Source organism: Phaethon lepturus, unplaced genomic scaffold (assembly GCF_000687285.1).
Source record: "Phaethon lepturus isolate BGI_N335 unplaced genomic scaffold, ASM68728v1 scaffold6111, whole genome shotgun sequence".
NCBI lineage: Eukaryota > Metazoa > Chordata > Aves > Phaethontiformes > Phaethontidae > Phaethon > Phaethon lepturus.
The window spans coordinates 17,026-43,751 of NW_010518392.1; the positions used below are offsets into that span (position 1 = coordinate 17,026).

General features: G+C 35.5%; 1 protein-coding gene across 1 annotated transcript in view; it reads left to right on the forward strand.

Moving 5' to 3' along the window:
- The window catches only part of KCNH7 (potassium voltage-gated channel, subfamily H (eag-related), member 7), a gene marked incomplete at its 5' end in the record, with an annotated part of 81,110 nt that overhangs the window by 13,280 nt on the left and 41,104 nt on the right, over nucleotides 1–26,726 (forward strand). Inside the window, one exon of the mRNA XM_010296712.1 lies at nucleotides 18,290–18,715. Within this exon, the coding sequence (XP_010295014.1) occupies nucleotides 18,290–18,715 (426 nt within the window). The remainder of the gene's footprint in view (nucleotides 1–18,289; nucleotides 18,716–26,726) is intronic.

The following is a 26,726-nucleotide window of genomic DNA, read 5'->3' on the forward strand; positions in this document are numbered from 1 at the left end:
GTACTCCTCATTGTGTATCTCTCCCATTCCTTTCCTCAGCTTTGCTGAGAAATTTGGTCCTGCTGCTATAACCTGACATTTCCACTATTGTGGTTCCTCTCATGAAAATATAGAGACATGGACTTGAGTATTCATCACACTAAGGTATCAGTGAGCCTTGCAGTTAGATCACTGCAGTCTGGATTCTCTCTAATGCATCAATAATATCAAACCAAGTATCAGCATCACAGGATACAAGAATAACTTCTTCTTACAGAGATAACAGCTATATGACTTCTATCATATCCACAAGCTGGAGAAGTAATCCAAGTAGTGAAGACAGTGAAAAAGGAGGGGATGGCACATTGCTACCTTCACAAGGTAGAGGAATAATAATGAATAAAATAAATAAAAGAGTTATGGCCATTGTATTTAGAGGAAGTGATACAATTTCAGAAAGCATTTAAAGAGGAGTGAGATGCTTCTTCCGTAAGATTTTAGTGGAATAAATTACGAGCAGACAGGAGAATAAAGTTTAGAAAATAATTACAAAAGGAACAGAAGATGTTGTGGGACAGCAGTTGATACTTTGAGTGAAAAATATGAACTTTGAAATGCAGGTGGAGAAAGTGAGATTTCACTACAGAATTTAATAAATAAAAAAATAGATAGTATCCTCAGCATCTTTCCTTCTAAGTAACACAAATAAATTAATCTCTTCAAAAAGAGCTAGGTTATAAATTCTACTGCAAAGACCCTTAAAATATTGTGTTACTACTTAACAGGAGTGTTCAGGAAATTATGTAGAGATTAATCTTGCCTTAAGACATAGCTTGCAGTGAAGTGCTGCACATGTGATGGTCCTGAGTAAGTAAATACTCCAATCTCTTGGCCTTTCACCTGGGTTTTCACTGACCAAAAATCCTTGTGTAATGCAGAGTAGCTTAGCATCTTCTGGATGCCTGTTTCTGCAAAACATTGAATTTTACTGAAAGGAATATCCTAGTAGTAGCTGCCAGATAGCTCATGTTGAAAAATTGGCATTGTCATAATGCAATGTAGGTATTTGTCACTAAAATTGAATTTACGTTTCCCTTCCACTTTAGTGGAAGTTGGGCATGTTTAAATGTTTCACATTATAATTTCCAGGGGTGTTAATCTAGACTCTCTTCTAGAAGAGTATCAACTTACTTTTTTTTCATTATTCATTGTTTTTGACAGTCTGTTCAGGGGCACAGTCCAATTTCTGTACTCTTTTGCACTGACAGGTTCAGTTGAGGTCCTGACACTGGTTGTTAGAAAGAGACAAGTCTTCCCAGAGGGACAAAAGGTAGACTTTTATTAAAGAGAGCAGTGGGGCAAAAATTTTACATCTGTCCCTTAAGATTTTTGATGAATTCATAAAGGAGACTTCTGGCCTGAAAATCACAGTGTGTAGAGGTGCAACAATAAGTGATCTTACCTTTTGTTTAAATAGTGATTTATTTTAAACCTTCTTACACATCCATTTTACACTGATGTATGGCTCCAAAGCAGTGAACTCTGTTGCGAACAGACTCAAAGATAACCATATTCAATACCTATGTTTATTTTCAAAGAAAAGAGAGAATTCCTGAATACCCATAGATTAATATTGGCAACAAACAATGACAGGCCCAGTTAATAAATTTATAAACTACTGATCTCCTTAGTGTGTTGTTTAAGTGAGGTGGGTTGACCTTGGCTAGACATCAGGTACCCAGCCAAGGGTACCTGATGCCACTCTACCACTCCCCTTTTCAACTGAACAGGGGAGAGAAAGTATAATGAGGAGCTTGTGGGTCAAGATGAGGACAGGGAAAGATCAGTCAGCAGTTACCATCACAGGCAAAACAGACTCGACTTGGGGAAAGATTACTTTAATTTATTATGAGAACTAAAACCAAATCTTAAAACACCTTACCCCACCCCCCCTTCTTCCTGGGCTCAACTTAACTCCTGATTTTTCTCTGACCTTGGTGTCTGCAGACTTGTTTCTCTCTCATATTCTCACTGCTCTCTCTGGATGCAATTGCTGTCCCATTTTTTTCGCCCCCTTCTTAAATATGTTATCATATTTCTCACATATCATAGAGGTGCTACCACCATCGCTGACTGGCTGGACCTTGGCCAGCAGTGGACCTGTCTTGGAGTTGGCTGGCACTGGCTCAATAGGGGAAGCTTCTAGCAGCTTCTCACAGAAGCCACCCCTCTACCACTCCCCTTTTCAACTGAACAGGGGAGAGAAAGTATAATGAGGAGCTTGTGGGTCAAGATGAGGACAGGGAAAGATCAGTCAGCAGTTACCATCACAGGCAAAACAGACTCGACTTGGGGAAAGATTACTTTAATTTATTATGAGAACTAAAACCAAATCTTAAAACACCTTACCCCACCCCCCCTTCTTCCTGGGCTCAACTTAACTCCTGATTTTTCTCTGACCTTGGTGTCTGCAGACTTGTTTCTCTCTCATATTCTCACTGCTCTCTCTGGATGCAATTGCTGTCCCATTTTTTTCGCCCCCTTCTTAAATATGTTATCATATTTCTCACATATCATAGAGGTGCTACCACCATCGCTGACTGGCTGGACCTTGGCCAGCAGTGGACCTGTCTTGGAGTTGGCTGGCACTGGCTCAATAGGGGAAGCTTCTAGCAGCTTCTCACAGAAGCCACCCCTGCAGCCATGCCCCCGCCACCAAACCTTGCCACACAAACCAAATAAATTAAGAAAAACTGTTTTGTGGCCCCTGATCATGAATGTTCAGAGATTATTGATCCCCTTGAAATCCATCAGTTTGTTGAAGATATAGCATGTGGTTGAAAGACCCAATATGTACCTGTTGTTTATGATTTGTCTCAATAACTGACTTACAGGAAGGTAAAACTATGATTTTTAAAATTCCTGTAAATAATACTTTTCAGAACAGTTTCATCATCCACTCACATATAGGAAACATGTATACCCAAACTGGTTATATGGCTGATCAAATGATAAATATATACCTTGACAGGCTACATGGTTGATTGGAAGATTGTAATCTGATTTGCAGACATGCTGAACACCCACAGCTCTTCTGAAAGTGGAGCCTTCAGTGAAGGGGGGTCACATATGAAGTGATAGACCTTGTAGTTTCACTGCATGTTTTTGTAATCTGGCCAGACTCTATTCTGTCAGTCCCAAAAGATTAAGAAATAAGTAACAATATCCCCCAAGGCCAGTCTCAGCTGTTGATATAAAAAGAAGTATTATATGATCAAGACTTCAAACTGACCTTCAGGTTTTCAGGCTAAAAGAAGACTAATAGCATATAGGACAGAGAGGGGCAATATAAGACCTAAAAATAAACCAAATTATTGAGCTATACATTTTCAGCAGTATGACACATTCACGCTGTTTACAACATCATGCAACAGCTCACACACAAACAACATTGCAAGACTGTTCATTTTGGAACACAAGCTGATATAAAGGAGAAAATTCTGAATTAAGGGGAAACAATTTTTATATGTCTTCCAATTATATAGTAAGGCATGCATATAATAATGAAATTGGGGGGTAAGCAAAACCAACCTTCCCTAGTTACTGTATGAAGAGTTTAAATTAATGGTTTCTGCTGAAGTGAGAATCTTCTTTTTTCTGTTGTTTCATATTCCTGTTTTCAATGATCAATTGACATAGCTTATACAGGAATTAGCACCCTCATGCAATAAAATTTCATCTTTTATTGTCATTATGTAACTAAGCTTCATAATTACTATAGATTAATTATAGAAACAGTATAAATGTGTGTAATTTCATTATCATTTAGAAAGTGTGACACACCTGTGTGTGAAAAGAAGAAAAGTAGAGAACATCATGGTGATGGCATAACCAATAAAAAACTCAGGGTTAGTCATTTATACCTGTGCAATGACGTAAGCAAAACTGGAGGGCTGGCTCTTTTGCACCAGAGCAAGTACTTATACAAAGTGCATGGAAGCAGAAAATAAAGGCCACTGTTTTGATCAGTTTCAGAAGAAAACATAGCATTTTCATTGGAATTACTTGCTATTGCATCAAGTAATAAAATGGCCAATATAGTTACAGATTCACAGCAATTGTGAAAGGTAAAATATTCTTTTCTTCCAGTAGAGCCTCTTCTCTTTGTGACAGCTGAACAGGGTAAGGCATCTGAACTGCTGCAGTGTTTTGAGAAGATTTCACAACATATGGTAGAAATGGAGCAGTCAGAAAGCCCAGCTGCTTCGAAGAATGTAACCTGGATGCATCCTTAATTAGTCCATGTCCTTCCCCCAAGATCTACTTTTCTGAAAAGGGATTGCCTGATTTTGCTGAGTTAGGAAAAAGTATGCAGATGTCTATTAATTACAATTTTGAGTAATCAATGTTTTGTGTGATCTCTTTGTTGTTGCTGCCTTAAACCAAATACTGGGTGATCTGGTCTGTGATGATAACATGGAATGGAGCATATCTTTTTTTTTTTTAATACTAGATTGTTTTCCAAAGCAACATTCTTCTTTCGATGCTAATAAGTTGGGGAAAATCAGCAGACACAGGCTTTCAGACTGCATTGTAGTTTGTTCTGAAAATAATGAATTTGATGAATATGTTGAGGGTGTAAGAACTAATGTCCTACAAAGCAAGTAAAACTCATCAAAACCAAGGTGTAGGCAGCACGTAGGCAAACCTAATTTCTCTAGACTAGAGCTTTATACCCCCAAACTCCCACTTCATAGTGGAATGACCTTGGAAGTTTCTGAACTTGGTAGGTTACTCAGTTAAAACCAACACTTTTGACGCCCACCAGAACTGTCCCACCTTGAACAGCAGGAAGGCAAGCCCCTGCTTAGCCCTTGTCAAGCCCCACTGAGATCCAGAGAATTGGCAGAGTCCTCTGATCCACTTGGCATGCACAGCCTGAAGTAATACCTTTCACACATGCAGTTAGAGCTGCCTTAAAACAGCCATTGAAGGAGTCACCATCGCTCTTTTACATAACCTTAGAACCATACAAAAATGTAGTGTGGAAGAGACCTCTAGAGGCCACCTAGCCCAACCTCCTACTCAAAACAGTGTAACTTCAAAGTTAGATCAGAGTCAGGTGGTTACCATGCTAACTCAGAAAACAGTTTCTATGTTTAGAAATATATTAAGCATATATTTTCCTAGAGAAAATCACCCAGCAATAGACAGCAATAGCAGCTAGTGTGCAGAAAGAGGGAGGGAAGAGGGCACAAAGCTGTGGATCTCAGGGGACAGAAAGAGCTGTCATTTTACAAGGAATATTGCTGGTGTAACTAACATTTAGGGTACTCACTTAGGAAGAGGCAGTCCTGTTTTGTAGTCTTAGAGTATTTTGTGTGTTACTTATCTTACATAAATGACCATCTGTTAAAAAATCCAAAGAAATACCCCTGGGCACCAGGGATTCAGGCTTAGGACTGACTCCCTCCCTCCCTGAGTGCCCTTACCCTCAAATGATCTGGATTCTGAATTCTGTTCTAGTGCCAGACACCTCACATGTACGTAGTACCTGTGTTGGATCTGTAGTAGCTGTAGTACCAATGTTGGATCTAGCCACAAAACGCCATAACCTGGGCAGGCAATATTTAGCATTTACCTGAAATTACATATTCACCCCTATTAAGAGTCATTTTCATCAGAGAAAAAATGCAGGTATGTTTAGCTAACAGTTTAATATTAATTTCTTGCAAGTAGTGACTTTCCCTTTTAAGTGTAATCCTACCTAATACACAAAATAAAAAACTGGCAGGTGATTTGAAAGATTCACTTTTTCAAGGAAACAGTTAAGTTCCCACACATTGCTAACAAGAGAAATTGATGAATAAACTAAATGTGAGAGCAGAAAGTTCCTGCAATTTGCAGCTAGTAAGGTGATGATATAACTGGTGATAATTATAAAGCAGTTATCTTGTACTACTGATTAGAAACCAGGTGGCCTTAAGCATATAAAGGGGAAACAGTACCAAGGCTACTTGGCTTGGGCAAGGGGTAGAAGAGAAGCATGTGGATTGGTTGGATTTGATGTATTGTCAGCCGAGTAAAGTATTTTCTGGTTAGGATTTGGGATTTTTTTCTTAGGATTAAAAACAGTAAGAAAAAACAAAGTTCATTAAGCCCAGTCAGCACAGTATGTTTTTTGATTAATTCTGAATGCCCTGAAAATTAATAAACCAAATGAGGTCATTCTTCTCATCTATTATCTGTCATGTGTTAGAACTTGGATAATGCTTTCAGCTTGCAGCTGGTGACAAGATCAATAGAAAAGTGTGCACCCAGAATAGTTCAGAGAAAAAGCTTTTCAAATTAAAAAAGGAAGGAGGAACACTCCTTGAATTATATTGAAATACCAATAAAATCACAGTAAGGGAAAAATCAGGAACCAGCTGTATGAATCAAAAATCAAAGGGTCATTGAATCCCAAATATTATGTTTATGAAACTCGATGCTAATCAGTGTGGTAACATGTAGTTGCAAAGCACTTATTGAGCTTTATGGGTGGTATATGTGATACTGAGCAGAAAATTAATGAGCATAACACAACAAAAACCTCTAGAAAATATTCACTGAAAGTGGCTAGTTCAGGCCATCTAGAGTGTAGAAATACACTATAAAATTCAAATCCATCTGAAATAAAGTATCTAAATTGCATTAATATTTAGTTGATATCCATAGGATATAGAGAACTCAAAGTGTTTCTTCTTCCTGATATCAGGGTGACCTTTATTTCAATTTATCTTAGATAAGTTTGTTTTTATTTGACAGTTGAATAAATCTTCCACTGTAGCACAAGGCGGAATTGTCTCTAAGGTACTTTAGGTGTATTTTCAAGCATAAATTTTTTATTCAAAGATTTGCTAATTTTACATTAAGGCAGCATTGTTTTAAATATGAAAATTACAGTAACTACTTTTCATTTAATATCTTGGAAGCTGGCATGAGAAGGTATGTTTGGCTCCAGACAGCCTGTTCAGAATACTGCCATTATTAAATAGGAAGAAAAATTCTTCATTTCACAGCTTTGCATTTTTTTCTATTCTAAGTATCCATCTTCTTTGAAAATGTTCCACTTTCTAAATGAATTCTATCAATTATGAAGAAACCTACTCTCTTTTGAAACAGAAGAGCTGCTGTATGGTATGGTCTCTCATCTGTACCAATCTGTTCTGTTCAGAGTTTAATTTAATTGGGTTTGTAGGTGGGTTAACAATGGAAGACTATAACCAAAGGAGAGTAACATGTTTTGCTACAGTTTAGTCTCTAGTGGTGTTTGTTGCTGGGTTTGGATTTGAGCAAGAAATCAGTGCCTGCGGCTTATGGTCATCTTGCAGAACTTGTTAGAGGCCAGCCAATTTATTTTGATGAATTTTGTTAGGATAGCGTGTGGACTGCAGCCTCCTTCCAGATTTTCAAACAAAGCTTGAAAAATAAGTTTTGCACAGGATAGTAATCTCCATATATATCATGCTGTCTACTTTCCCTCTATACACCTGCAATATCAAGTAAGCTAAGGAAAATGCAATACTGAATGACCCATTCTGCAGTTTACATAGTGTGATAAATTAGTCAATATATCTAGAAAACAAAGAACATTAGAAACATTAAAGCTTACAGTCAGGCTTCTATCCTAGGCATTTTTCCACTGGATTGAGCTTTTGATGCCTGCAATCATACATGTGATCAGCCATAGTACCAAAGAGATCCCTATATCTCCCTGGTTAAATCCATAAATAAAAGGTCCTCTTCTCTCCTGAACACGAGCTTTCTTTAGCATAAGACAGGCAAGATAAAGCTTCTCAAGGAGTTATTTTTGGCTCACTGATGCTGTGCTATCACAACATTTTTGTTAGAGTACAAGAGTAGCTAGTGAAAACTCATTATGAAGGTCCTACCATGTCTTGCCACGATTCACCAAAACCAAAATATGTTTTTACATGGGAAAAGCAGAAACATGTCTAATGTAAGATCCAGCTACTAACTGAGGAAAGGCAAGTCTGTCTGCTCCATTCTCCATGGTCAAAACTCCACCCTTTTTCTCTGCCTAACAGGTATGAATTGAATGGATATGTATTATGCTTTTATAGGTCAGTTTTGCTAGTGAAATGTGATTTGTATCATCACATTTTGTGTACATGTGTGCGCAGTCTGCTCCCCTCGCCAAATGGCTTTTTGGTTGGAATGTTACTGACCAAATTTGGTAGAAGGTTGGGTAATGCACTAAGCTTTCCTACAAGTGGTGTGAAGACTGGTACCTGGGCAGAATGCTACGACTAAATGTTTCCTTTAGGTGAACCAGGTTGCCATATACTTACTAGGCATAAACACTGGAGAGCTACAGGGGAAATGGACATTTCTAAATGAAGCTTTTCCCCAGCTACCAGAGCAGTTTCAATTGCACTTCACACCTTTTTTTTTTAAACATTAAGGGGTCTAATTACAAAATACAAATTTTCTAGAACCTAAAGTTTGTTTATTTTGCTGATTATGGAAAAAGTATTTACCATGGAACTGAAGGTTAAACTTAAATATGAATGTATGCATAAGAATCTCCCCTTCTCCTTTACTCCTGACAGTTATGTCAGTAGGTACTGTGATCATAGAACCAAACTATGGCTGTAGCTGCTTCGTATATCTGTACACTTCAGATATTCTTACAGTTTTTATGCTCTTCTTTAGCTGCATCAAAATGTTTGGCAGCTATCAAACCCATTTAAATGGATAATAATGAAAGATACATTTTTTCAAAATATTGTGAGGAAGACAGAATAACATTAACAAGCACAAAATCTACTTTGTTTTGTTGTCATGCTATGAACAAATGATAGAAAATATCTTTCAGGTGACTAAAAACCACAGCAATAATTTAAACCCTTATTACAAATGTGACCCTTGATGTTTTGTTGTCAGACATATAAATGCTCGTTAACAGCTTAGCATTGCCAGAAGAGCAATGAATAACTCACACACTCTTTAGCATTTTGAAGGATAGCATTTTCTGTCTTCTAGAATAACATCTCGTAGAGAATTTTTAAAGAAGAGGATTACACAACTTTTAATACATATTCTGGCATTAACATTTGCTAAAAATAGTCAGTTGTTAATGTCTCCTTCTCTGATAACCTGCATATCACTAATTTAAGAGTTAAAGATCAGTAAAACACACTCGATAAATCTGTATGCTTCTAAGTGTTGCTCTGATGATGCGTTGTCCACTAATATGTAAGTAATTACATACTGACAGGCAGGAAGAGGCTTCTGAGGTTTAAGATCTATAAGCCATTTCTTAATTTTTTCATGGAAAATAATGGGCAGAAAATGAACTACAAAAATATTTCCTCTCTTCTAAGATCTATCTTCACGAGGAAATAAATTACAGGTTAGAGATAGTAAGTTTTCTGAATTATTACATGTATTCAAGTTTGGTGAAGCAATTTTGTTTAACAGTAACATCCACAGAAATATTTCCATGAAACCTGAACAATTTTACTGAACAAACTTGAGAAGGCTGTTTAATCTCATGGCATACATAACTTTCCTTGACAATTTGAAGATTTTGGGTTACTGTGTATTTAAATATCTTTATCTCTATTAAATATCTTTAGCTAAAGTAGATTTACCTAATTATTTGATAGTCTCATGAAAATGTGGCGCTTCATGGCCTCAGTCCTGTAAGGCACTCAGCATTCCCAGGAAGTCCCAGTGCTCTTGAATCCAAGACACATTTGAAAGTTTTCATCATCACCAAGGAAGGATGCTACCCTATCAAATGGATAACATTTCTTGAGGAATCTTTGTAAATCTTTATGATGAAGAATAGTTTTGTAATTCTGTTCACACGGGATGTCAAATTACTTCATAACAAGGCCGCCGCCTTTGCTTTGTATTGTGGTTTTGGTTGAGTTCTCTGATGTACTATTACATTTCTGGAGATTTCAGTGTTCACAAGTATCATTACATTTATATAGTGCAAGCACTAGTGAGAGACCAATAACTGTTCAGTTCAGCTGTTACAATTTCAAGGCATCAACACAATCACCATATGCAGATGAGTCATGTCACTGATGTATACATATATTGTGTGGGTGTGGGCTTCAGGGATCAGATCTTAAATTTGTTCTCTGTTTCATGGTATGTTTTAGATGACATGATGTAAAATACTATTATTTCTTATCTAAACACCACGTTCATAAGTATAATGAAATGTATTTTAATGACAGACCTAAATAGAAAATAGACAGAACAATTCAACCAACGTAACTTGAACAGTCACGACAGCAGTGTTACACTCGTAGGTGCACAAGACCTTTTAAAATCAATGTCAGTCTCTATTCCTTGTGGCTTTTTCCAATATCAAATTAGAAATTTTTATGGCAATGTATGAAGAGGTTATGTCTAGGTCTCAGTTAGAATTTTTCTTAAATTTTAACACCACCAAACAGCATTAATGTTCAACTTCACTGAATTTTTTTGGACATTTATTATAAAAATTACTTAACATCAGATCAAATACATTCCACATACCACTTTTCTTCTTCTTTTGCACTGTCTCATTGCCTACCAAATTGCACCTCCACCAGAATATTAATTTACTGAATATACAAAAACCTTTCCAGTGTTTCCACATTTCAGTTAGGCTGAGAATGCCACAAAGTCTGTCTTTGACTAACTCTAAAAAGCTTTATTTAGTGGCAGAATCACTTCTGGAACAAAAATTATTCAAATACACTCAGATAAGCTTTGGGTTTTTCAAGTTTAGGCATTAATAATAAAAGTGCTCTTTCAGTGCCTACCTAAAATGACACTTAGTGAATATGTGGGCATAGTCCAAAAAAAAAAAATCTATTATGCTATTTCTGACCCTGCAAACAAAGAAATATTGAGCCTATTGTTTAAATAAGAAAGGTTTATATCCTCTTGTACCTTAAGTCCCAAATGGGAAACATATAGGACAGGCAAGGACAAGTCATATTTTCACACACAGCAGATTTTCTTTAACAAAAGCTTAACTTAAAAATACAGAGGTCATTAAAATACTGTGTTATCAGACCTCATGGGTATACTTCAAACTGTCTGTTAGAGAAAGTTAAGTATCAGCATTAGATACAAATTGTCATACTACATAATTTTAAAGCATTTAATAGAGACAAAAGAGTAGAACAAGAAGACAACTACTAACTTTCCCCACCATTAGTATTTCTTGGTTAAGATGTTCTTTAATAGCTATCCTTTGAAAAACATGTAAAAATATCTCTTGCATATAAAAATTCCTTTTAATGCTGATGTGTGAAAGCAGTATATCATGCTATGTTTGGAGGGTGCACTGAATCAAAAGCACTGCAGCTTACTTTCAGTACTGGTGTAGTCTTCTTAGTTGTTCATGTCAGCATCAACGAAGATGATCATCTAGATGACTAATATGAAAGACCATTGTAGTCTTCTGGGGAACTAGATAATGCCTACTATCAGGGAACAAATGTTGATTTCATTTCCATTTTCTCAGTACTACTTGTGTAATATTTATTTTTAGGTCTTTTTAGATTCAGGGATCTCTTTAGGAGGTCCAGGCTGTGGGGGTCTCATGGTAATGGTATGAACAGAGAAGAAAAGGGAAGAGATGTCCTTGGTAGCTTCAGTAGAACTAATGAAAGTTAAATGAAAGGAGAAAACAGAGGCAAGAGAGGTTACATCAAGAGAAGAGAATTCCACAAACCTAATAATATGAAAAATCATATCCTCTTTTAAAGCTGAAGTAATACTGCTTCATTTCTTAATCATTCGGGTTTGAATCATTTGGCTTTAAGGTCATGATAAAAAGGGTTAATTATTACAGGAATATGGCTTTAGCTTCTGTGTCTACTTCACATTTCTTGTTTCTTTTGTTTTCACAGTTTTTCCAGTTCAATACTGTTATTGGCCTTGTTAATAAAGATCTAAAAATTAGTTCAAAACTACATGTCAAAAGGAAGATATTGTACTCAAGTTCTAAGTGGTGTTGGATAACACTGGCAGTGTTCATTCTGCACCATGAGCTGCATCAGAGACCAAACAGGAATAGTAATTTAGCTTTACTCAAACTTAGGAGATGCTACCTTCCTTGATTTCCTAGTCACTAGCAATAAACTTGTACAGAGTTTATGCTGCTGGAAAAAAAATTTAATCCAAATAGGTTTTCATTTTTTGTGAAATTACACAGAAGTCATTGAGATTAACCTAGTTTAATAATCTATGGAAACCTCTTATAAAAATAAGAAGGGTATGAATGTTCTCATGTCACCTCTTGCCTGTGTTCTTTGAGAAAGCAGAGCATGCTTTACTTTTCATTAATGTAGTCACCTTCCACTGTTACAGTCAGATAACGAGTATGGATGATTTTGGCTTTCTGATTTAACTTTGAAATGTATTTGGATTAGAAGATCTGAAAAAAACCAAAAGATCTGAATTCCTTCCCGTATTTTTGACCAGCTACAATAATGTCTATAATAGAATTATCCTGGTTCTATTATCATCCTAGATGATATTTCGTATCTTGGCTGCTGAATACACTTTATACAATGAGAAATGTTGATGTTTCTTCAATCTCTACTCATAATAAAGATATTCAAGTCTCTCAGCATACAAGGAGATGACATGTTGCTAGCTTTGCTACAGCTTCCCTGTCTTAAAGATGCAGGATTGATCATCCATTCATCTGTCAGGGCTGTGCACCTAGCATTGGACTAAGCCCAGCAAGATATTGGCAAAATAATATTTTTTCATGTCATATAGTATTTCCTAGAAATAAATCATTTTAACACTGTATTTCAATGAGTGGACTGGTAGTATCTTCCATAGTTTTACACAGGATGTTTTATGGGTGAGATAAATGTTTATTTTAAAATCCCCAAGTAATTTAGGAGCATATTTATAGTTTGAGCTTTATTAAATGTTTATGAAAATCTATTAAGATGAAAAGTGTTATGCAAGAGCTAACCTTCTTAGTACAAGCTTTACTTTAATTCATCTGTGGCAAAAGCAGCAGTGACAAAACAGTATTTAGTACTGAATATAACTACATCATTTAAATACGCAGTTCATGGGAGACACACTTTGTCATGAGATATAGGAAAGTACCTTTCTGAAAAGCTAATTTATTAAGCTTTGCACCCATCAAAATCTCACATCTACCTTTTGCACAGATGTACTCAGTATCCATCTACCTTACAACTGTTGGGTTTCCCCCCAGTGCCGTTACAACTCTTATTTTGCCACCTATAAACACGGCTCTTTGTTCAAATTTTCCGGATGTGCATTAGTTCTGTCCATGAGGAAAGCTCTTACCTAGATTGTGAATATGCTACATATTGTTTGTGTGAGTGTACATCAATCATGTGTCTGCTGTCTGTTTGGAAATATACAGCACAAAAATATTGTGAATTCTCAGCAAAAGTGCAAAAGTTCCAATGCTTTCTGAATAAGTTGCTTATAGCATCTGGTCCATGCAATCACAATATGCTCACAGAATGAGTTCAGTGCTTCTTGAAAGCATCAGGCATGTTTTCAGGTTGTTCTCCATGTTCATGTGCTTTACATAGCTCTACAATTGCTTGAAGAGCCATGATCCAGCATATAATAACCCTATCCCACACTTGCTCTCATGCAGTGCTACAATAGCTAGGAAACTATGCTGTAAATCCATGCAGTGGCTTGACAGAAGTATTTCTTTAACAATTCATGGTGATGTTCATAACAGATGGCTTATCATTTATTTTTTCTGATTTATGATTTATTAATACACTATATCCTTCTTTTTTTTTGTTTCTAGTTTTTTGGGTTTTGCTGTATGCATTTGCATTCTTTAATATATTTAGATTGAAATTGACTCAAAATGAAACTTATGAATATACATGTGTTACATAGTAATATAGGTCTCATAGAGTCTCTTGAAATTCTACAGTTTGCATAATAGATAACAAAAATAAACTATTTTCATGCAGGAAATAAAAATACACTGGAAAGTGTCTCCATTAAGTTATAAATTCAAAATTAAAAGAAGAGGACAAATATTTGTGTGAATTAACCTTAAAAATAAAAAGAACCAACTGAAGTTAGAGGAGTAAGAATGATGATAGCTCGTTGTTGCACAACAGCTTCCATGAATGATTTCCACTCATTATACTTTGCAAGATGCTTTCAGTTTAGTAAGTAAATATTGTTCTCTCTACTTGACAGAAGTTAGAGAGGTTAAATGTCAGCTTGCCTAAGATCACTGAGAAACTCAGTGGCAGAGACCAGAGTATAATTCCCAGATCATCCAACGTCTTGCCTAGCATTTTGCCCACATATTCTGTTTTATAAAAGAAATTGTACATGGAAGAATCATTCTGTTTCTCCAAGAAGTGTCAAACGCTGTTGCTGACTGTGGTGCTGTAGAGCCTATAACAAGAATCCCGTATACAAAACGATTATCCAGTGAAACATACAGCCAATGTGCTGCAAAGCACATCAGCCCAGTTTGGCTCCTTGACACTTCAGGAGAAAACTATGCAAAAAAGAAACACTATGCAAAAAACAAGGTCTTTTGAACACAAGACAGGGCAGAAATGTTACCAAAAACCAGGTTTTCTTGAGGGGAAAGATGTTATAACTGTCAAAAAAAAAAAAACCACCACCACAGTGTAACCCAGTTTAAAGTAATAACGGTTTATGGAATCTTTTTCTTTTATATAATTAATTGTCACCTGATATTACCTCTGGTACATACACTTCCTTTCTCTTTCTGTTGAACAGAGCAACAGCCATTAATAAAGTTTCATTATTCTTAAATATCTTTTCTTTCCCTTTCAGTGAACTACTATTATCTTTGAGAAACTAAAAGCTACCAAACACTTCAGAAAGATAAATCTATCTAAAACTGTGTGAATTTATGACAGTTACTTTGATCTCACTCCATATTTTTCTGGGTATCTGATTGCAGCCCTTCTATAATAAGTGCCACCTTGAATTTGTGATCTTAGAAAGTGAACACATGAACCTAAAAAGAGCAAAAGATGTCCACCAGCCCTACCTGTGCGAAATACCTGAAGCAAGATTCTCAGAGTCAAAAAATGTGTTTGAATGAAGAGTCTTCTAACTTGCAGCAGCGCTGGTTTAACAGTGAATAGGATAAACAAGAACACACAGGAAAAGTTGAATTTTAGATCAGGGTTCTTTACTCAAAGGCAAAATAAAATACAGTTTATTTAACTTTGCATTTTTCTAACTATAAATAGAATAAAACTTATCACCTAATACTGCTTGTAAAACACACCAGTTATAAATACATTCCTTGTTTTGCCAGTAAAACCAGTGTGCGATGGTATTTCATCAAGGTTGAATATCCCTAATTTTTTTTAAGAGAAAACCCATTGCAGCTAGTATGACTTTTACTACTTAGCATTATAGTTTTCTCTTCAGTAACAGTGAGGAAGCTTGGTTTTCTCATCATGTCATGTCCCAAGGTTCAGACACTTTTCAACACTGCAATACTTTAGCCTTGTCCCAGTGCTGCTCCTTATTCTTAAAAACATTTTATTCCCTAAGCACCTGGTTTACAATCCAAACTATAAGGAGAATTTCACTGTCCAAAAAAGATGAATTAATAAATGTCTTTTCACTAACAGTGAATTTGTCAACATCTATTTTAAGCAAGTGGAAATAGTAAAGGTCTTTTGAGTGGATTGCTAAGTACACTGAAGTTTTCCATTTAGCCAAAATGCCCACGATTGGCCAACACCAGTAGACAAGCCTTGCAAGGATGTCGTGCAACAGCAAAAGGATAAATTCACCTCATATTCAAGCAGTCTCTATTGAAACTGCCAACATGAAACCTAATAATGTTTTCCCTTTTCTTATGTATGTGCAACTGTGATTTTTTTTCATCTGATAAACAAACTCCCATTTCCTTTCTCTTAATCCAGCAAAAAAATACCTACATAATGAGCATTTGTTTTAATTTCTCGTTGCATGGGAGTAAGTAATGCAGAAATGTAAAGTTCTATATCACATTATGAATATGAAAACCACAACCATCAGTCAGCCTCTCCTGTTGTGTGTGTCTGAGAAAGTAGAATGAAAACATTGGATCCATTTCTGCTATGATCACTTTTATACTGCTCTTTCCTCATTTTGCCCTATTGGGTTTTGGGGGTTTTTTGTACTCTTAAGTTTCACCAAACTAAACCAATCTAGGAATAAATACAACTAAAATGAGAATAGGAGCCAGGTTTCAGGGAAATAAGTCCAATTTATATTATGTGTTGCTCTGAAGTGAAGCACATTGGCTGGAATTTTCAAGCACCTGCAAGAAACATGTTAAGTAAGCTTTATTGTACTTGTTGTCTAATCTATTTCCTTCATTGTCTGAAAATCCAGCAGGAGAACACTGATATAAATTTTATAAATAGCAGCTCCTTTGCCACATATACTCACACTGCTCTCAAATACTTCTCAAATACTTCTCAAATACTGTTTTCAAAAAAAACATTCTTGTCAACTCACCAGGTGGCGGTCTGAAAGTATTAAGACTGCTTAAGAGACTAAGCAATGTCTATGCTTCAGCTTGCTGTCAGCTCATGTGTTTAATGCATAAAAAATAGCTAGCATCATTATTTAAGTGCAACATAAAAAATGGATGAACAGCCTCTATCGTCACCTCAGCATGGTGCTTCATGGCTGCTTGAAGGTACCATATAATCTTTTGGATAGTTTAATTGTTTCTTTCTTCATAGTTCAAAGGAGAAGAGTGGTTATTAACCCTGATGTTCTCACAACATTTTCAGAGTAGAACTTCACTGAATAATAAGTGCCACTTAGATTACTAAGGATAGGATTTAAGGTTTATACAACACTTGCTGTTGGAAAGTTAAACAGAAAGGAGTGTGCTGACCCTTATAATCTTATAAGATTGTGTTTGAGGAGCATGAAATTCCTCCATCTTGAACAAGCTGAAATCTCAAATCCCAAACTGCTTACTGCTAAACAAAAAGAAAATAAAAGCGGACAACGTTGCTGACAATGTATTTCTCCTTCCAGTCATCATTTCATTTCAGTATAATTATACATCTTAATTACTTTTGAAAGGTCTGATTTTCTAAACAGCATTGTTTTTAATTAGCAGGGGGATAAGGAATAAGCAGAAGTAACTGGTGGAAAATGGGTATTAGATTTCTTGAATATGTCACTTGCCCAAATGGGTAGAAACCGAAGGTTGTCACCATCTGATGTTTGTTCATTGGTCTGTGTAAAATGAAGTCCCATAGGATTTGGAGAGCACTTGCAGCACAGAAGCCAATAATTAACATCATTGCTGACAGTCCTTATAACTACACCAAGCACTGAATAGAGACAAAAACGTAATTTACCTTCTTATCCTTAAAGATTGTATTCCTTCATGTCAGAGTTCAATCAGACTGGAGGAAGAGCCAAGGGAAATTTGTTTTATCTGGTGCCCACACTATGCTTGTTCTTTGCAACAAAGCAAACATTTCAGCTTCTAGAGACAGCAAATCAAGCAATGCATACAAACATAATCCTTTCCAAATAAAATTGAAATCCAACTTAGATAACACCAACAGATAGAAAAAACGCACTTATAAAGGAATGATAACAAGCTTTAGGCATGGACAAAAGTAGAAGTGAAGCAAAAGACAATACTTCTGTGATACCCTTCTTTGTTGCACCTTTAGCTGTACTAGAACTATAGCCTTAGTGAAATTCATCCATGCATGAAAGTTTTCCACACCACAAATCTCAAAGCGGAGATAGCTTTTCAAGGACACTCACAGATCTTTCTCTAACTTTTATTTCTGGTTGCCTAAACATTTTCTGATGAGTGTAGACTCCTCCATAGTGAATTAAGCTGATGATAATATGCTTTGTGAGAAAAACACTACATCACTGCAAGAAAAGTCATTCACTGGCCAGGAACAGGCTGGCAAGGTTACCATGTGGTGGATAAATGGATTAGATGACATGTTTAATTATGCAGATTTTGTGGACCAGATATGCCACTTAATGGTTGCTGCAGGGAACAAGAATCAACCTACTGTGTAAAATTGTCAATGAATTTATTGGACCTGGCAGAGATCATGAATTTCATGAAGTTTAGTTTGCCAAAACACCAAGTAATTGAAGCTTAATCCTCAAAACTACAATAAAGTACTTTTCAAGTTTGTCCTGTATTTGCTAAGTTTACTGAAAGTAGGAACAGATACACTGCCTGATTATTGACATGGTATATTTCTTATTCTAGGTTCTATCCTTAGGAGCTGATGTTCTACCAGAATATAAACTCCAGACACCTCGCATCAACAAGTTTACTATATTGCACTATAGTCCTTTCAAAGCCGTCTGGGACTGGCTCATTTTGTTGCTGGTAATATACACCGCCATATTCACCCCTTACTCTGCTGCCTTCCTTCTGAATGATAGTGAGGAACGGAAGAGGAGAGAGTGTGGATATTCTTGCAGCCCACTGAATGTTGTAGACTTAATTGTGGATATTATGTTTATCATTGACATTCTAATAAACTTCAGAACAACATATGTAAACCAGAATGAAGAAGTGGTAAGTGATCCAGCAAAAATAGCAATTCACTACTTCAAAGGCTGGTTCCTAATTGACATGGTTGCTGCAATACCTTTTGACCTGCTGATTTTTGGCTCTGGATCTGAAGAGGTAAGCTTATATGAATAAGAAATCTTAAATCTTAAATTTTTACTTTACTACAATAATCTGTATATCTTAATATATTTTTTTCTTGTCAGTTAATAGGCTGTTTAGTAGTTCCCCCGATCTTTTAAAGTTAGACTAAAATGAAATCTTCCTTAGTAGAATAATGTAGAATATTGGCTTTCATTGACAGGACAACAAGTTCAATGATTCAGCTAGTATTTTTAAACTATACCATATTTGATACTATCTTTATGAACAATGCAATAAATATATCATGTATGAAGGATTTGTTCAAATGCTTTTGTTTAAGAACTGCTCCTTTGGTTTGCTGCTTGCTTTGTAAAAACTGCTCATAATGCGTATAAGTGTTTTGTCAACATTATATAAATTTGATCTGTTCAAAATCTTTAGATCAGATGTTTACTCAGTGTAAAACAGATTATTTCTGGTGTAAACTATACCAGTTAACAAAAAGATTTGGCTGTTGTCTATTTTACTAAGAATACGGACTACCAAAAGAAAGAAAAAATGATTATATGGGGTTAACCTTGCCAGACATGACCAATGTCCTCACCCTATCTGCACAATAGGTTAAAAAAGCATTCTATACATGCATCTAAAAATTGCCCAGAGGTGTATAAAACATACACTGTGTTCTGGATGCCTGACCCAGTTCTGCCTCCTGCCAAAGACTGTTATTTAATTTAAGAAGGTCTAAAGTTGTAACTTTTTTTGATGAAAAGTGAACTGACAAGTAAAGGATTGGTGTTTTTTGTGATGATAGAATACAGCAATTGTTCTTACAAAAAGCAGCAAAACAAGGAAAATATGATCCATTCACTTTTAAAAGGACACAAATCCATTTCTTAAAATTACCATTTTGCACATGTTGACATAAGGGAAATAGACACTTTGGTCGACCATATATGCATATCATTAATTGAGAAGAGAAAGGTGAAAACTGCAAGTTAATCAGCAATCTTTAGCATGAAAATTTACTGATCTGACTGTATGCCTCCATATCACAATAAAGAGAATTCAAAAATGTTTTCATTTTAAAATTAGTACTTTCTTATTAAAGTCATTTGCTGTGACAGTAAAAATTTTTATGTCCACCCCAAAAGCCCGATCTGAATTCTCAGCATACCTTAGTTATCCTCACAAATCACATGTAAACTTAATTATGCCTTTAAGGCTCAGTATAAAACAACTGGCACATATCTACATGTACCTTAACAGTCTTGTGAGCATATTCAGTCTTAAAAATTTCATAAGTAGGATGAATATCAGTCATGCTTTTCTTAAACTCATTTTCTTAAATTTTGTATAATGAAAATGTTTTCCTGTCTTCTGTACTTCTGAAAAATCATTATAATAATGTGGTCTAATTCAACAGTCATAGAAATCAATGGTAAAGTTCTTAAACAATAGTGAAGTTCCTACTAATTTTAACATGAGCGTACACACTCAAGGCAAATGAGGAATCTGGAGAAATATGTAGGTAATAGCATGCAGTAGAAAAAACTTTTGTTAAAGGAATGCAATAAGAAGAGAGAGAGTAACATAAAGGACAGAGGGAACATGTTAATAATTCTCTTACTAAAAGAGAACTTTTCTATTCAGAAGGTGACTAAAAAGCTCAGAGATTCAAGAGGAACTTTGCTCACCTTTTGCATTCATTATCTGTGGTAGGTCTCAGTCTTTCTGCAGATTTTTTTCTGTGGTTTTCATAGCACAGACACATGATTCCCCTTCAGATGTGGTCTGCATCCCTTCCTGATCACTGAGTACTGATCACTGCCAAAAATTATGTTCAGTGATTGGAAATGTGGAACATCAAGTATTACAACAGCAACCAATTCCAAAGTTCATTGAAGGAGTGCTCTTTGGATTTAGCTCTGAACATCATTCTTCCACACCTTCCCTGTTACAGATATCCTCAAGAGTAAAGTGCCAGGTGCTAAAGTGATGTTAAAGGCATAACTTTAACATAAGATAACATTAGAGATTACTAGCAAATAAGTGAATTCTGGCAGGTGAGTATACAAATACAAAAATGTGGAACCTGGAACAGAAATTATTGGACCATGTAACAACTTTTTCAGTATGGCAGACATAAGTAAATTTTTTCTTCCCTTGAAACCTAGTAATTGAAAAGTTTCACTATCTGGAAAAACTAGTTTGTTTACCTAAGCAGCAATGAAACTATACAGATTATGACCAGTTGATCATGCCATCATGACTTCTCTCTCTCATTTGTGGTATTGAATACGTCAGTCACTTTTTCTAAGCTGCTATTTACTGCAGTTTTGCTTCCTACATTACTAACTATAATATTTCCCCAATGATCCCTTTTTGATAGTTTAGCAAGAAGCAGCAAATGTAAAACTGTTAGAATGGAGCATTTTTCATTTAATAGAATTTTTTTCAGTCATAAGGGTTATCTTTTCTATGAAATAGCTCTTTTTTGTTACCTAGAGATTCTTCAAATAAGATCCCCTACGAACAATTGTATTGAACAGTCTTTTTGTTAAACAACATAAGCTCCAAAGAGAGCTCCGTGTGTGCTCACCCAGCTTTAAAACACCTTGATATCAAACTGAGTCTAGAAAGGGCAGGAGAGAATAATCCAAATACCACATGCAGCACTATTTGAATGCTTCCATTTGAGACATACTTTGTCAACCACAGGAAAGCAACAGAGTAATACAGTTAACTTTCCAATTTCTAAAATAGGGAACTACTGTAATTTTAAATTATTTCTTTCTGTTTAAGCAGACTCAACACAAAATTATTATGTCTGGTAGTAAACCATTCTGTCTTTTTTGTGTATTTGAAATGTTAAGTGACATCCCTGATACTTGGGAAGATAAAAATAATGAGTAGATGGACTTTTTTCATTTTATTCTTTTGCTAGTTTATTTTTAATCATTCTGCTTAGCTGAGGAGTCTGGGCTGGATTTTAAACAAATAATAGTTGCAATGGCACAGCTCCTTAAAGCACACACATAGATGATGTGCATGTACAAGTGGAATGCTGCTTAAGATTACTAGGTATTTTTAGATATATACATTTAAAAGAATGTGCTGCCTAATGTATTGATCAGCTTTTCACTTCAAAGACTAGTACACTGTAGAGAAAAATCAGATGGATATATTGATAACCAGAGTTTCTTCCCTTTCATCCAGAACCTGCTGCAATAAAACATACAGACAAATGATGGTAATGGCTTCAGCATTAAAATATTCATATTTATAGTTTTATTAAATTGCAGCCAGATAGAACATTCAGCTGAAATATGCAGAAACCATGAAGTCTTTTCCTTTTGCAAATGTAAATAAAAATAAATTCATCTTGATGTTTATACCCAGCAGACTCACAAAATGTAAGAGTGAATGTGTCTTCTATTCGCAGCAATAAATCAAGAAAATATATGGGTTTTGGCTAAAATGCAGACGTAAAAATCAAAGTACTCTTGTTCTTCTCTTAGTTTTGACATCTTCACTTCACTCCATTACACAGTGTATCTGTTAAAGCAAACTGAAAAAAAAGAATCCCACATTTCTAGAATAAGAAATTGAACCTTACAGTCCTGACTGCACCTCCACTGGTAGAATCAGTACTTTACCCCTTCCAAATTAAAATATATTTGAAAATCAAGTTCAGAAAACATCTCAGGAAGAGAGTAATGTAGTTTCCTGTTTAGCAGGTTTCCTGTTCAGGTTTTCCTGTTTCAAGTTAGCAATTTACATGGAAACCTATTCCAATGAATTTCAAGTATTTTGAGCAGAAGACTGCATAGCTGTTCATACAGGCAGTCTGCCTTTGCATTAGCAGCTCTACGGACTCAGTACAGTCCAGGATGATGCAGCATTAGGATAGAGTCTCTGGAAATTATTTAAGTGGCTGGCTAATGTCAGAGAACTATTTAGTATCAGCTTTTTCTTCCTTTGATTGTTTTTCAAGATGAAGCAAACAGGAACCCCAGCACTGCTTGAGCAGGCAGTTATTCGCAGATCGTTTTGGCAGTCCTTTACCAATGACAGTTGAAGTACCAGTTCCCTGCTGTAAATAAGAAGTTTTGGTTAGTTGTAATATTTTTGTTTAATTGCTGTTTGTACTAATATTTTCAGTATCATGATGCATACAGCATAAAGATCTTCAGTGACACAGTGCTCAGAAGATGCTGTTAAGGTAATGGAGCATAGACTGAAAGGCCTGGCATATATTAGAGATCATTCCAAGAGAGAGAAAAGAGTTAACTATGCTTTATGCTATAGTATTCATATCTAATAGATTTATTTACAGGTTGCAGAAAAGGTAGAAGGTTGATGATGGTTTTGACATAAAATGTAGGTGACAGGAAATTATTGAGAAACTGAGGACCTTACGATACCAGGAAGCTAGATTAAGACTAGCACATTAAATATTGTGTAAGCAAGTGCACATTAATGCACATTGGAAGAGGCAATTTGAGCTACTCGTACATTTTAGTGGGTTATTGGGTTTAAAAAAAGAAACAAATAAGAGATGACATTATAGATTGATGATAATGGTTGTTATGAAGAAAAAAAAAAACAAACACAAAAATCTAAAGGAAATCTAAGGATTTGGCCATCATTGAGAAAGTCATGAGTCATAAATGGCTTTTTTGCCCAGGCAGAATACCATTTATGTAGATGATGCATAATGCAATACATAATGCAAATGCAATTAGGTGATGCCAGCTCCCTCTTCCAGTCTGATATAGTAATTTCTGAACAAAACCCTCTGCAATCAGATAGACTGATGCCCTCTACTTTCAAATCATGCTGTAATCAATTGCTGGCCATCAAAATAGCCCCCCCTGCTGTGGTCATTTCAGCATGAGGGATTGAGAAATTGAGGGTATAAACTAATCTCACTGTTAAAAAAGAAGACTAATCAGAGTTAAGGATACTCCCTTGTAATATGTAAGGATTTTGTAAAATAAATTCAGTGACATATACTTAGATTTTCTAAGTGGTATCCATAAACACCTGGTTTTAGAAGGCCATTTTTTTCCCCCAGATAAAATAGTTGATAAACCTTTCTCAAGCTTCTTATGAGCAGAATTGAATAATTATTCCAAAACAGCTAAAGATGTTTTTTATGTGGTTACTTAGCTCATGGAGAAACATGCAGGCATGCAAGAACCATTGTAGGCATGATGTATTATTTATTTTTTGTGTTATTACTAAAGTCAAAACAGGAAAAAAATACACTTTTATCCATGCCTCCCTCCTGTACTATAGCTATAAAAAATCAAAAGACTTTTTAAAAGCCAAATAGCACAATAACAAAGGAAGGCAAAAATATCAAAATTATGTTGGTTATACTGGTTAACAAAATGTTAGACTGGCAGATTGGAATATACAAATAGTGCAGTGGAGAAATCTAAGATGATCTTTTTTACTTTTTCTCTATAATTTTGTTTATTTTTAATGAAAAGGTAAATTTGAGGAAGTAGAACGTCTGTTTTGGCAGAATATATTCAAAATGGGTATTACTTTAAGACCTTTATCTTTTTAATAAATCTTATGAATTAAATAAGACTTTTTCAATGTCTTGTAGGTATTTTCGATTCTGAAAGTACTTCAATATGTGCTATGGTCCTAATGAATTCCAGTTTAGGCAAACAGTTAAGTGCATTACATAAACGAATGCTATTTGCACTGAATATATTATAGTAGGGGAAAATGATCCTGTACCCATCTTGCACTAATCCAGATTCATAGTTTCAGTAGTTATGAGATTCCTATGTGCTTCTGGTTCACAGTAACTATTGCTACTGGAAAGAAAAAAAAAAATCGTGATGTCGGTATCCAGCAACTCTTGAATTGTAGTCCAGCTGATAAAGCTAGGTATGACAAAAACAGAGCAGCAAGCAATTCGGAGAAAAGAGTAGCATCTATCAGATTGCTACTTGCAATTAATTGTTGGCACTGGATGGGGTAAGGTGGGTAATTCACAGAATAGGACCTCTGCCTCCTTAAGTGCTGTGCTGAGCAAAGTATTCCAGCACACCGAGGAAATTACATTGCATGAGGCATAGTTCTGACACCAAGTACTTCTGTCCCTGGCCAAGTGACACATGGGAGGTGGACTGTTACTGTGTGAAAGCTACATCTACACTGAGAAGTGGACGTCATGTAAAGGCACCAAAAACCTATGGATCATGGTTTCCACCTCTACTGCCAGCTGTAGTTTAGTGTCAAAGCCTCTCCACTCTGTTAAAGAAAATTCAAACTCAGGATGAGTTTTTTGACAGTTTAAAGCATATCTAGTCTCACTTATGTTGATTTTACCCTGAAGAGATGGAGTTTGCTTGTATTATACACCTCCAGCATACTCCAGATCTCACACTGATGCAGTACCTAAGCATGAGATTGACCCTGAGGATGAGTAATACTAGCAAGTCTTATCTTAAAATGGGCTGTAACACTGTTGGCTTATTTTGGATTCACAATCTACCTTCTGATCTATTTAAGGGGCACTGTAAGAATATGTTGCCTCTTGCATGGTGTAGAGATATGACTACATCTGTAATAGAACAGTTCCAACACCCCACTAGGAACAAATGTTAACTTTTCTTAAGATTGCTCATTTCCTTAAGAGATCATAAATATTTAAGCCTGATCTACCTTACAAAAAACTGTACCTAATGGCAATAGTCAAATGCTGAAGCTCAGCCTAGGCATAGCTTTTGAAAGATATGGTCTTTCAGACTGCTGAGTTCACAATCAATGAAACAGCCTTACTTATGTGGCAATGAGAAATTCACCCTGAGATTATTCTCTGTGATGTTAAGTTGAACCAAGGAGTGTTACCCAGTGTTACCCTACATTATTCTCTTGCTCATTTACTCAGAAAATAGGAACAACGTATCGAGCTGTCCACTGCCAAATGCAGCCAAAAAAGCCTCTTTTTTTGTTCCAAAGGTTTTGGGACTTTACTCAGAAACGTAGTAAAAGGAAGGATTTAATAAAACATAAAAATTAGTCTAGTACTGTTGCATAAAGCTTTAATGTGACACATACTAGCATCAGAGTGGTTTGTAAGGCTCGTAAAACTTATCCAGTTAAGTGTTATGTAATATATATGCATGTTAAAAAAAGGAAGAAAAAACTTATTAAAAACTTATTCAGTCTTGAGATTTACTGAATAGTTTAATATATTTTCAGACTTAATGGAGGGAAAAAGGTAGCTGAGTTCTTTTTGAAATCGAGTAGTTACTATTTTACAATGTTGTCAATCTCTTTTACAAGTAATTAACAAATATGAAAATTATTTACTGATTGAAAGTTATAGATTTACATTAATAAACTTTAGATTCCTTTAAAAAGATCAGAGCTTCAAAGAGGCATAATAAAGCTTGGAATGTATGCCAACCTTATAATTGACCCACATGGTTCTTTTTAATGGTATAGTATTTATATTAGTGGCTTCTACCACTATACCTACAAGCTTCAGGATCAAAGATGCAAAAAGAAGATTAATCTGAAGTATAGCAACAGTTACTTTTCTATGATTTTTCTATTCATAATGATTCATCTTCTTCTACCGGTATACATTGTTCTCTGACCATTGCAAACAGGAAGAATATTTGCAGAATAAGATACTTACTCTTTGGGACACTTCTGCCCTATTCCTTCTCTCTTCTAGAACATGAGTGCCAGAGCATTGCAATGAGTGTCTAAGTTAGGATCACCTTTGTTCAAACATCACAAATACTTATTACCTAAAAGGTCAATCATACAATTATGAGTAGTTCCAATAACGTACAGACTTTAGTATGCCAAAACATCATGAATCTAATGGATCGCTTAAGTCCATTAGGGTGGATTGAAGAGTCCAGATCAAAAATCATATTCAAAATGAAACAGTATTCAGCAGGTGATGACAACTTCAATACATGTGAAGTTAAAATGTGCATTTCTTATTGTTTTCTTCACTGTTTTTATAACAAATTTGATAGTTTAAAGAAAATGAAAT